At 48.6% G+C, this 13,235-nt stretch overlaps 1 protein-coding gene across 7 annotated transcripts in view; it reads left to right on the top strand.

The window, feature by feature from the left end:
* The first annotated feature begins 96 nt into the window (after positions 1–96).
* Positions 97–13,235, top strand: part of MYO1D (myosin ID) — a 256,790-nt gene continuing 243,651 nt past the window's right edge. For all 7 annotated transcript variants that reach the window (XR_002831931.1, XM_014465322.2, XM_023763517.1 and 4 more), the window contains exon 1: positions 97–494. Coding sequence is in view for 6 of the 7 variants with exons in the window: in XM_014465322.2 (XP_014320808.2) it covers positions 400–494 (95 nt within the window). In the remaining variant the exon portion in view is untranslated. The remainder of the gene's footprint in view (positions 495–13,235) is intronic.

Here is a 13,235-nt window from a genome sequence, read left to right as displayed (position 1 = left end):
TTTTCAGCGGCGGGGCGGGGCCAGGCGGAGCCCGAGAAGCCGGGCGGGGCGGGGCGCGAGACCGCCGGGCCGTGGCCAGACTCCAGGCCAGAGGCGGGACCAGCGGCCGCCGTCTCCGTCTCGGTGTCCCGTCCCCCACAGCGCCAGGCAGCCGCGCGGGAGAAGCGGAAACTGCCGGGTTCGCCGCGCGGACCGAGAGCGCGCCGAGGAGCAGCGGCGCGGCCTCTGTCCGGCCCAGACCCTCCGAGCGGAGCCCGGCGCCCCCTCCCCCGGAACCCCCAGACCGCGGCCCCGCCCCGGCCCCGCCCGAGCTTGCCGCGCGCCCCCGGACCGGCTCCCGCGACCCCAGCGCGCCCACCTGAGCCCGGCGGCGCCCACCTCAGCCCGTTCGCCGGCGCCATGGCGGAGCAGGAGAGCCTGGAGTTCGGCAAGGCGGACTTCGTGCTGATGGACACCGTCTCCATGCCCGAGTTCATGGCCAACCTCCGACTCAGGTGAGGGCGGAGCGGCCGGGCGCCCTGGCGCGAGCCTGCGCGTCCCCGAGAGGGGGCGCCCCCGCGGTGCGGCCGGGTTGTGGGTGCGGGGGCGCCCCGAGCTCAAGGGATGGAGTGCCACCGGAGCGGGGTATCCCGGGCTCGTGGCCGAGAAAGGACGCCCCGGGCGCGGCTGCCTCGGCGTGTAAGGGGCGTGCTGAGCTGGAGGGGGTGCCCCGGGTGCTGTCCGGACGCGGGGGCCGGTGCGGGTGGGAGGCGTGAGGGCTGTGCGGAGCTGCGGGCAGCGCTGGGGGCCGAGCAGGCGAGTGTGCTCCCCCAGGTAGGTGATGTGGGCGGGCCGGGTGACCTCATGGAAACAAAAGTAAAGGAAAGTAACTTTAGGGAGCGTCGCGGCGGCCCGAAGTCCTGGGAAGACTCGAGGTTGCTGAGAGGAGCTGGGGGCGCATCCCGGTTTCACACTTGCTGCTTTTCTTTCTCTCTTCCCTCCTCCTTCTCCTGCCCACTCTCCCCTCCCTGGCGTGGCTCCATCGCGTCGTGCAGGATGCTCTGGAGTGGTCCCTGAGCTGTCTGCTCCAGGACCCGGGCTATTTTTTATAGTTACTCTCGAAACGTAATTAGACACGTTTCCAGACATCGAAGAGACTGCTCGGCCTGCCAGTGCCAAGATAAACTGTCTGAATTTGACAAGGCGTTCATGGTTTCAGTTTTTTTTTTTTCTCAAGGAGTTATGGATGGGGCCCTTGTGTGATTGACATCCTTGAAAATGCAGTCCCAACTCAGCACCCCCAAATGAGCTTCCGAAGACGAATTTATTTTTAGAAAGTCGTCTTCATGTGATTCTTTCTCTTTTGATAGAAGAATATGTAAGCAGAGCTTTAAAGTAGTTTTTTTTTTTTTAACCATTACAGTAAATAGAGTTTCAAAATAACCGAGTTTTGGTCTGTGTGCGTTTCCTGGAGGTTCTGACCAGGCTTATGTTAAATATCACACCATGAGCTTAGGAAGTGAAAATCATAATCTAGGTTTTGGTGCTTAACTAACCCCACATCTCAGTATTAATTGCCCCTGCTGGTCTCCATTTAAATTTGAGAACCTTTTTTAACCTTGGCAGTTGCAAACCCCCATAGAGTCTTCATCTACTCCTGGCCAGATTTCCTTTGTCCCAGAGGATGGGGGGGTAGTTGGGGGGGTGGGGGGCGGGCACAGACCTAATTTTCTACACCTGTCTATTACAAACACACACACACCTGTGTGAGTTTCCTCATTTGTACAATAATGAGGACTTACAAGATTTTTCAGCGCTTAATTATATTCTCTTTTTGCTTTCATATATCAATTGGTTGCAGAGGTGTTTTTATTTATTTATTTTTATTGATTTCAGAGATGAAGGAAAAGGGAGGGAGAGAGAGAGAGAAACATCAGTGATGAGAGAGAATCATTGATTGGCTGCCTCCTGCACACCCCGTACTGGGGATCGAGCTCGCAACCCCGGGCATGTGCCCTGACCGGAAATCGAACCAGTGACCTCCTGGTTCACAGGTCGATGTTCAACCACTGAGGCACGCCAGCTGGGTGGTTGCGGGTTTTCTAAGTGGTTAGTGTGAGCCAAATTTAACTGTGTGCGCAGAAGAGAACTTTGCAGTTTAGTTCCACGTTTGTATAAGGCACCCTAGGAGATAGAGTGGGAGGATCCAAAGATCTACAAAATTTGCTCCACGCCCTGGCCGGTTTGGCTCAGTGAATAGAGCATCACCCAGTAGGGGGTGTGCAGGAGGCAGCTGATCGATGTTTCTCTCTCATCGATGTTTCTAACTCTCTATCCCTCTCCCTTCCTCTCTGTAAAAAAATCAATAAAATATATATTTTTAAAAAAATTTGCTCCACACCTCTCAGAGAGGGGTCCTGTTGATGAAGACAGGGAGAAAGGTGAAAATGGCTTTTGATTTAAGTAATAGGTGAAGAAAACAGCAGAAGAGCTAATTAATTAAGCCTTATAGAGCTTAGGTGATTCTTTGCTAAGTACTTGTACAAGCTAATTGTTCTGAAGAGGGAGATGCTTGAGGCTGGCTTAGAGCACCATATAGAGCAGGCATGTCAAACTCAAAGGCTAACATGGGCCAAATAAACAAGGTATGCAGCCCAGAGGTCACGAGTTTGACATGCTTGATATAGAGGATGAGAGAAGTTGTAAAGGACGCGTAGGATTTGTCTAGTACAGTGGTTCTCAACCTTGGCTGCACATTAGAATCACCTGGGAATCTTTTTAAAATCCTGATTTCTGGGCCTCATCCTCCAGAAATTCTGTTTCTTTGTTATCCGTCCAGCAGACAAAAGTCGGCAACAAGAAACAGAATTTCCCGCAGGAGGATTCTCCCCAAGCACGGTCCAGGTGATTCTTATGTGCAGTCTAAACATGTTACGGTGAAAAAAGTGTGGAGGCAGGAAAATCTACTGAGGGTGATAGTGAATATGTTATCTGGAGGGGAAGGAGTTGTGGGAGGAATCCCCCCAGCTGGAGGGGAAGGAGTTGTGGGAGGAATGCCCAGGGTTCCAGTTCTGCCTTCACTCTAGGTCACCCAGGGTTCCCAGGTCTGCCTTCAGACCTGCGCGCGCGCGCGCGCGCGCGCGCGCGCGCGTGTGTGTGTGTGTGTGTGTGTGTGTGTGTGTGTGTCTCATCTATGTGAGTACTTGACAACTCTTAGAATTGGCTGCAGTTCTCATCGTACAGATTCGGCGATTGTTCACGATTTACTTGTACGTTGCCAGCGGTTTGTTAACCGTAGCTGTAAACACAATCCCAGCAAAGGGGAGCAGCGCCCTTACCCTCCTCCCCAGCTGTGAACCCTGACGATCCAGGTGGAAAGCAGTCCTCTCTCTGGTAGTCTGAATTTCTTGTCACCCTGATACCCCTGCAGACTGTTTCAGTGTGTAGCTGCTTGAGCTCCTGGGACACTTGTCCTTTGCAGAAAGAGACCAGAAACCCACTGCAGGTACAGGTGCTCTTGTGTGAGGTTGTAGTGTTTTCATCTCCCAGGACATGGGTGGTTGGGCCATACCACGTGTATGTTTATGGCTGGATCCAGGCGAGATTTGAGATTATTTCATCTCTCTGTAATAAGTGTGCATGTGCCCCATCGTTCCTGTCTTCCCGACCTGGGCTTCTCTCACTCCGGTGGAATGTCCTGTCCCCTGCTCCCCACCTGGCTTCTGCGAGGCCCTCTTTAGGATGTTTGGTCTGTGACGTACAGAGAGGCCCCCCAGGCTGCAATTGTTTCAGGGGGCCTGTGTCATCCGAACTCGATTTTAATTTTTCCAACAGCAGCACCCAGCACACTGGTGGGCACATTCTGTGACAGTGTTTTTCATCTAGAGAAAAAAACATGAATGTTTCACTTTCCTTTTTTGACCCTTTTATGACATTGTCCATTTAGAGTTATCTTCTTATTTTGCTACCGCGCTGGCCTTTTCTTTTCCTGTTGGAACTAACGCTTGACTTTTAGACATCCGCTACAATTGATGCAACTTTCCCCTTAGTGTTTCTATTTTTAAAAATTGACGTAGGTGTGTGTCTGTGCATGTGAGTCTGCAGGAGGTAAGATGGAAGGGTGATGTGGATTCGTGCGAGTCAGTTCCTATATCAGAGGAGTTTCAATTTTTATATTTTACCCTTATGCCCCAAACTGCCAGTAGCTCGAGGGCCGCCGCCTTTCCCTGCTAGAAGTCTCTTGCTAGGGGAGGTTTGTTCTGTTTGATTTTACTCTCCATGGAGGTGGAGGTGGAGGTGGTTTTGGCTTCCATGGTAAGCTCCTCACTTCATTTTCAAGGGTCTGTGCCCAGGAGCAAGATTCCTCCCCAGGTACCTCCTGCCTTCACGGTCAGGGATGGCTCCTGCCAGCAACCCTCATGACCACTGGAAGCCCTGGCCGTGGCTTCCCCACCATATTCTGCTTTCCTCGGAGCCACTCCCTTTCTGGACCCGAAGCCCCCTTTGCATGGGCCGTTCCTGTCCTGTAGTTTTCCCAGCATTCACAGCAGCGTTGCACCCTCTCTCCACGTGAGCGTCCCGCCAGGGCGAGCCACACAGAACAACCCTGCTCCTCACTCCTCACTCAGCCGCCCGTGAGGGGAAGAATGCGGACTGCTGCTCTGGAGTGGCCTGGAGCCGAGCACAGGGTCCCCGAGAGCCCTGCTTCTCATGGCACAGGATGAGGAATACACCTTAGGCTCCCAGGAGGCCCGTTTCCTAACTTTGTTGGTGGTGGTTTCTGTTTAGGAATAAGGGATCGGCTCAGCCTTCTATCTTGGCTCCTTGGAAATTTAATGTTTCCTCCCCTCTCTTCTTATTGACTTTTCTCTGCCATAAAAGCGGTCATTTACAGCACTCTGTTTGCCAAAGCTGCAGGCAACGTCTCACTTTTGAGCTAACACACACTGTCTTTTATACCTTAGCTTGGACCAGGGTGTCTCAGCCTTGGCACTATTGGCCTTTGGAGACTGCTTTGTTGTGGGGGGGCTGTCCTGGGCACTGGAGGATGTTAGCAGCATCCTTGGCCTCTATCCCCCAGACGCCAGTAGTACCCCTCCCCTCCCATTTATACCACCAGATGTCTCCAGATATTGCTAAATACCCGTTGGGGCGAGGGGACATAGTCCCCATTGGAGAGCCACAGGCCTGGGCTGTTCTCAGTCTCTCGGAATGTTCTCCTTCCCTCGACTCTACCCTCCCTGCCTGTCACACTCTTACTCATTCTTAGAGACCAGTTCTGAGACGTCTCTCCCAGTCCTCCACGTCAGGGTTTGTTTCACTCTTACCTGTGCGCCCAGGGTACGTGGACACTTGGTCCTGCTGTTAGAATGTATCGTAGGATGATGTTGTTCTCCGCACGCCTGCCTGCCCACCAGATTTCGAGCTCTTCGAAGACAGAGAGCCTGCCCAGAGGTGGGTCCGGGCCTTGTGGTCCTTTGAAACTCCTTACAGTTGAGGAGGTGGGGAGCCATCTTTAAGGAAAAGAGCATAAATTATGAACGCAGCATCAGGTACAGGGCTTTAAAGGGACAGTGCAGGTGAGTGGCTGCGATGCCAACACACCTCTCCCTTTGTGTTGCAAAATCGGGCACCTAGGTGTTCCCTGCATCTTAAAATGAGTTACCCGAGCATTAAGTATAGGCTGATTCTTTTTCAACCAGTAGAATCCTTAATTTGAAAAAGCATATAATCTTCTAAAATATATTATACTTATTTTAATACATCTTAACTGTGGTGGTGGGAGGAGTGAGGTGTAGAATTAGAAAGGCAGCGAACAGGCGTGGGCGCGGGCACGCACACACACCGCACAATCTCCGTCCTCTTTCTCGGCAACTCTTTGGTCATTTGGAAAATTTGGTGGGATGAAGGATGCCTCTTGCTTGCCAGGGGCAGAGCCTTAGCTACTCTGGGTGGTCTTCAAGCAAGGATAAACCTGCAATTGGTTCAGAGCGTTGGTTCGAAGTGGCCCTGGTTAGATTTATAGGAGGGGTAAATGGCACACTAAATCTTTTTGGCTTCCCTGTGAAATTCTTTGGCAGCCCCTTTCAGAGGCCTTCGGAAAAGGACAGCGTGCGCTGTGCCTGTTTTGCACATTGGCTTCGGGTTGGGACAGAGAAATGAGCTTTTGGTTTTGGGAGCTGCCATTTGGAGTGAATCACCCTGCCGTCTCGTTTCCTTTCCTGCTCCCTCCATGACAGATTTCCAAGACTATTTTTACTCGGGGTCATTTGTTGACCCTGGAGACTTCTGCTGAATTTAGCTCCCAAATAGAGCCAGATGTGGGTGGAGGCAAGCCCTCAGGAGCCGCCACTGGTGCGTTTCATGGCAGATTTCGGAAGGGTTCTACTTCTGCGTTCAAGAGATGAGCTTTGACCTTTTTGCTTAATGTGGAGACAGAGATGGTGCCTCCGGTATATGGACAGAGATGTGTTTATTTAATGGCCTCTGTGTAAGTTGTCTGCACTGTGGATTCTTACCCTAATGCGGAGAGCTGTTTGTTGACATTGTCACCTACGTCGGAGCCAGCGCAGCCAAAAGGCCCCTCTCTCCAGGACGGGTCCTCTTTTATGGCCATTCTCTGGCACCCAGCGCTGAGTTGCTGTTGGACTGGATAGGATCACTGGCCCTGCTCAGTGGAGCGAGCTGGAAACTGCTGTCCGTGGTGGTTCAGCCCCGCGGGGTCGATGAGCTGTTGATGAGCCTCCCTGACAGGGCCTATAAAAACGTCAGCTCCATCCATGAATGGGTTCAGAGGGTAACAGCATTTTAAAATATACATTGGATGCCTCTCTCTCCTTGTCTGTTACATTCCTCGGGTCGAGATGACAGTTTTATTTCCTGTGGGAAGCAGGCTCCTTTCGGTTCAACTGCCATGTAATTACTGGTTAGATCTCTTAATAGAACAGTTTCCCCAAACGTTAGTTTTGGGCATTTATGGGAAGAAGAGGGGGGAGAGCATGCTTGCAACAGGGAGCAGTGGAAAGAGCACAGTCTTTGAGACCTAACTGACCAAGTTCAAAACCCAGCTTCACTTCTACTCTTTTTCTAAAATATATTTTTCTTGTTTTCGGAGAGGCAGGGAGAGGGAGAGAGAGATAGAAACATCAATGATGAAAGGGAATCATTGATCGGCTGCCTCCTGCACGCCCCCCACTGGGGATTAAGCCCACAACCTGGGCATATGCCCTGACCAGGAATCAAACCGTGACCTCCTGGATCACAGGTTGACACTCAACTACTGAGTCAGGCCAGCTGGGCCACTTCTATTCTTTTTTTGCTTTAAGACTTAGGGTAAGTTAACTTGCCTAAGTCTCAGTTTCCTTATCTGTCTATATAAAAGCCTAAGCGACCATTTGACTGTTGGACCGGTAGCTATGACGTGCAATGACCACCAGGAGGCAAACGCTCCAACTGGTAGGTTAGGTTGCTGCTGGGGCCCTGTCAGCCCGAAATCTGGTTCACCCGCACCCCGGAACACAGGAGGGAGGAGGGAGCCCGATTCCTCCTGGAACTGGCCATGGGTTAGCTTGCTGCTGGGGCCCTGTTGGCCCCAAATCTGGTTCACCAGCACCAGATTCCCTTTCAATGTGCACGAATCCGTGCACTGGGCCACTAGTACTATATAAAATGATTGCTTTTCAGAATTATTGGGATGAAATCACATGATGTGTAAAAAGTGTCTGGTCAGTGCTTGGTACATAATGCCCACCCGACTAATGTTAACTATCTTCCTGAATCCTTCCCAAATGGCCTCACCTCCCTGCCCTGATCCTGTTGTTGCTGGAGGTTTACTTTCACTTCTTCCTTCCTCGTGAAGACAGATCTGTTTGCTTTGGTTTGTTTGGAAGGCAAGGATGAAAAATGTTGTGGAAGGGCTTGTGGTTACCTAGTGGAGAGAGCAAGATCGTTGGAGATGGACAAATCGGGACCTTATCCTGTTTCTGTCCACTTACTACCGCCTTTGTGGCCTGGGACAAGTAAGTTTGCCTCCCTGAGTCTCTGTGTCTTCATCTGTAAAGATAATGTGTTATTGTGAAGACTCAGTTATAGCACCTGTACTACACGCAACGTGATATCTGTAGCAGAGCAGGTGCTCAGTTGGTGGCCCGCTGTCCCCAGTCCTGTGGACCAAGTTCCTTTGCCATTCCCAATTCTCTGCATACCTATCACCCCACACATACTCACACCCCTGCTCCCTCCAGAGGCACCACAGTCTAATCTCTGAAAATTGTTTTCAACTCTTTGGAAAAGGAAATCTGCTATTCATATTAAAAATTTCCAAAATATTTTATTCTGCAAGTCACACTGTTCTCTGCTTTCACAAAGGTTGGCGACGTTAGTCAACACGCATTGTAGCTGGGTGAGGAACTTAAAGGAGAAAGTCGTTTTGTTTGTTTTAATATGTAACTTGTTTCCTTATTAAATTATAGACCTGTATTTGTAATATAATCTCCTGGCTTTAAAGTTAGCAACTACATACTTGAATTCTTGCCTGTGTGCTTAACGTTGTGTTGGGTACTGTGGTGAGGAGGTCTTTGTTCGATTCCCGGTCAAGGCACATGCCCGGGTTGCGGGCTTGATTCCCAGTAGGGGGCATGCAGGAGGCAGCTGACCAATGATTCTGTCTCCTCATTGATGTTTCTATCTCTCCATCTCCCTTCCTCTCTGAAATCAATAAAAATATTTTAAAAAAAAATAAAAATAAATAAGAGGACTGGTGACAATATAATTGAGCTGTATGTATGTTATGTACTAGAGTTCTGAGGGAATTTCAGGAAAAGAGAGAATGGAATTGGGAGTCGGTGGAAAGGGCTCTGTGAGGGGGTAGAACCTGAGCAGACCCTTGCTGGAAGTAGGTGGTCTCTCATTTGGAAGCAGCCCCCTTCACGCGGCCCCCACTGCCCAATGACTCTCGCCGTCCTCACCTTTTCTTCTCTCTCCTTACCCACTCTCAGCACGAGGGCGCTGGCCATGCTGCTAGCCAGCTTCAATTGCTCAAAAACATTTCCCTCCACACCGTCTGCACTTTTTGTCATTCCTGTCTAATGCTGCCCCATATCCTCCCAGCTAGAGTTTAAAAAGCCAAATACTTCTACTGCGGCACAGATGCATTCATGTAAATTAGCTCGATCCCTTCTTCCTCCTGCCTCGATGAGATCAGTTAGAAGGAGGGGCTGAGACTGTCATTGTTGAGAAGTAATTTGGCAGTGTGTAACTGTTCAGGGATGAGGTATACCTGAGATGGAGAAGGGAACTCAGGTGGGAAGGGGTGGGCGGGATATAGTTCGAGCTCAGTTTATTCTTGGGGAGGCAGGCCCTGATGACAGGAGAGACAGGGTCAGAGAAAAACTTGACTCAGTTAAAAAAGTGTGTCTTGCCTTCGGGCCTAGAGAAGAAAGTGGAAATTTTCGGATGCCTAATTGGTGAAATGGGGATGATCTGCTTTTTGGAAGGAGATCATTTTAAAAGGTTCTTATAAGTGATTTCATTGGATGGAGAAGGGATTCAAGAGCATCAGCTGGTCCCTCTTGAGACTTTGCCCACCTTTCAGTCCCTCATTGTCCCAGCCTCGCCCTCGAAGATATTTAAGTTTCCAGGCACGCCTGCTCCTGTGGGAGAAGTTACTGTTAGGCTGAACGAGACCTCCTCCATCCCCCCACGTTTTGTCTCCTTGGTGCGCAGTATAGAAATGACTTCACCTTAGTGAGAGAAAGTGTTAACTCTAGTAAAGCGACTTTGCTTTAATAAGATTGCTTACTGCTGACAGTAGTTTTTAAAAGAGTCATGAGCCAATTCAGAGTTCTTAAAAAAGATGGGTTCACCAGCCGGCCAGCTTGCCAGCCAGTATGGCTCAATGGTTGAGCATCAACCTATGAACCAGAAGGTCATGGTTCAGTTCCTGGTCAAGGCATATGCCCTGGTTGTTGGTTTGATCCCCAACAGGGGGTGTGCAGGAGGCAGCCAATCAATGATTCTCTCTCATCATTGATGTTTCTATCTCTCTGTCCCTCTCAATTCCTCTCTGAAGTGAATAAAAATATATATTAAAAAAATAAAAGTAAAAAACCCAAATGGGATAGATGGAAAAAGATATATCCACAAATGAGTGAGATCATGTGGTATTTTTCTTTCACGTAGCATGATGCTCTCCAGTTCCATCCATGCTGCTGCAAATGGTAAGAATTCCTTCTTTTTTATAGCAGCATAGTATTCCATTGTGTAGATGTACCATAGTTTATGGATAATGAACATTACAACCTGATGAACAAAAAGATAGATACAGAGGCAGAGAAGCATCGAACAGACTCAAATTACAGCGGGGAAGGCTGGGGAGGGTTGGGGGGTGGGGAGGTAAGAGATCAACCGAAGGACTTGTATACATGCATATAAGCATAACCAATGGATGCAAGACACTGGGGGTGCGGGGGTGAGGGCATGTGCCGGGGCGGTAGCGGAGGCCAGGGGAAAGTCAATGGGGAAAAAAAGGAGACATATGTACTACTATTTGTAATACTTTAAACAATAAAATAAAAATAAAAAGATATATCAAGGGACAACTTTGCTTTTGTTTCTCTCCATGTATCTCCCACAATCATACTACTAACACTTGTGGGGGGGGAGGGGGCAGAATTACTACTATTATGTATATTCAAGGGTCCCATTACTTCTAGAAGCAAATGAATTATTCTAAAAATGGCTTCATCTGAAACAATGAAGCAAACACCAAGATAAATTCAAACCATTTTTTCCCCTCTGACCACAAAGTCTGCTTTGAGTAACTTGTACAATAGAGGCTCGTCCGTCTCGGGGTCAGGGTGATCCCGAAGGGCTCCGTCTCAGACCACTGCTTTGTGTTCAATATAAAGTCAAGAAAAAATTTATAGTCAATTAAAAAAAAGGAAAGAAAAAGGTCGAACTCCATTAAAAACCTTACGTTTATTTTGGAGAACCCTAAATTGGTTGTTTCCGTTTTCGCTTTTATAGACGTCTTAGTCGTTTTAAGTTTATGATAAACGTAGTCCTCAAGAGAGAGGTTCAGTTTGCCCGATGTGCCTTTCTAGCCTATGTTCCTATAATTAAGAAGAATTTCAAAAAATAATAATTTAAAAAAGCCCTTAAAACCAACATCTCTGGAGTGGTTTAAATGTCAGTAAGTGAACTGTGAGGAGCTTCTCATTGCATTCAACCTGTCCTGTCAGTTCCCATTTGTGTCCTAACCTCTGGTTTCTGGCCCCGAGGGCAAGGGCCAAGTCTTTATCTCTGAAGGCTTATTTCCAGGCATTGCGGGCAAAATGTTTTCGCCTCCACCAGTGAATGAATAAATAGATACATAATATCTCTGCCTCTCTGATTCCTGCCTGAACTGTGTATTTTATGTATGTATTGGACATCATTATATACTCTGATTTTTCTGTTGTACCTACCGTCTTTGGGAAGATAGGATAGTGAAACTACCATTACTCTTGGAGCGGGAGAGGGAATGCTAACATATATTTGGGGTCTTTGTGAAATGGTGGATTTTTTCTTTTAAAAGACCTATAGAACTCAGGATGCCTGATTTACCAGGGAGAAAACAGACTTTAGTGGCACTGGACTCTTGCTTGTGTCCTGTTGTTGCTTACCTTAGCGTTTGACCACATTCTTTTTACCAGCATCGAGATGCTTTTGTATAGCTTTGTATCCTTTGTTGACTATCTCTAAGGGACATGTTTTTATACGGCCAATCCAATGACTGTACATATTTAGATGGGTGCTGTTTTCGTAATCTGCATTTATTCTGTGGTGTCCGGGGCCATGAGGTACCTGAGGATTCTAGGTGGGGTGGAACAGGGCTTCCGGCCCCCTGCTGACTACGGCTTTTAATCAAGCAGCTGTGCTTCTACATATTGGGGTGCCAAGAAATTTTTTGTTCAGAAAAAATGCTATCATGTTGAAAAAAACACACAACAAAAACCAGCTTGGAAAACCACTGTTCTAGGTGATGGTTTTCCAGCTGGCTTTGACCCTTGTAAACACATACAGGGAAATATTTCCAACCAAAATAATGTGAACACTGGCAGTGCAGTCTGAGATAATGAGCAAAAAAAATCGTTCAGTTACCCAGACTTCAACATGGCGGTACTACCTATTGTGCCACTTAAAACAATTTGCTTCGATTCTCGGAGCCTCTATCGCCCCATCGTAAAATGGAACTGGTCCCATTACAAGGTGATTTCATTAAATGAGATGATAGGTGCGTTGTTTATTGTTCATAACACATCAAGGGTATACTCAAATGTAATGCTCCCTCCGGTCTACTCCTTAAGTAGAATGTGAAGAATATAATTTAATTTTCTTCTTAAATGACTTAGATCATCGTGACCGAAGTTCTGAACAATTCTTTTCATGCGCTTGGGATTTATGGGTTATGGGAAAGTTTTGTTCCACACCGAATTGATCTGAACAGTTTAACAGTTTAAAGTTTTAAAGCATCTGGGTGACTTTCTATTGTCTCTTTCAGGGCACCTCCCTGTGAACGCTCTCTCCCCTCTTAGTGTACAAATCTGGCTGGCTCTGGGATGAGCTCCTGGGGGGAGCGTGAGGAAGTCAGGGGTTGTCTGGGGCGTCTCAGGCGTAGGACAGGAGCTCTGAGATGTCTGTTTTTTCTCTTCTCTGCTCAGAGGTATTTTTCGATTGCTTTGATAGATTCGGCTGGCAAGGCATGTAGGCCGAGGCTGAGTTCTGAGTAGGAAAGGTGCTCCTCTAACGCGTATCGCTCCCCTTGGTATTTGAATTATTTGTGTGGTTGGAACAAACCAAAGCATGCTGAGTGGATTTTTCCGCCCCGTGCACACTCTGTGATGGCTTGGTGCTGTGCGGTGGGCAGCTGCTATTGGCAGAAGCGATTACTGTTTGCATCCCTGCCTCTGAGGCTCCTGTTTTATCTGAAACCTTTACTGAAAAGGAACCTCTTCTCTTACCGTCTTGATTTATCCTAGGGGGAGGGCTCTCACCTTTGGTGCTGTATCAGCATTGCCCAGCTTTAAAAACATACAGGTTCCCTGGGCCCGACCTCTGGAGAGTCTGAGGTAGTAAGCCTCCTAAGACCCCGGTGATTCTCATCTGCAGCCGGGTTAGGCACCACCGGCATCCTCGGCTAATGGTTTTTCACTCCACAGGTGTGTTCTGTTCAAGCTCAATGGGGTGTGACTGTCATGTGAGCTGACCGGTATGTT

The sequence above is a fragment of the Myotis lucifugus genome, unplaced genomic scaffold, assembly GCF_000147115.1.
Source record: "Myotis lucifugus unplaced genomic scaffold, Myoluc2.0 scaffold_287, whole genome shotgun sequence".
NCBI lineage: Eukaryota > Metazoa > Chordata > Mammalia > Chiroptera > Vespertilionidae > Myotis > Myotis lucifugus.
The sequence above is the reverse complement of the archived record's forward strand: the minus strand, read 5'-3'. Positions and strand labels throughout refer to the sequence as shown.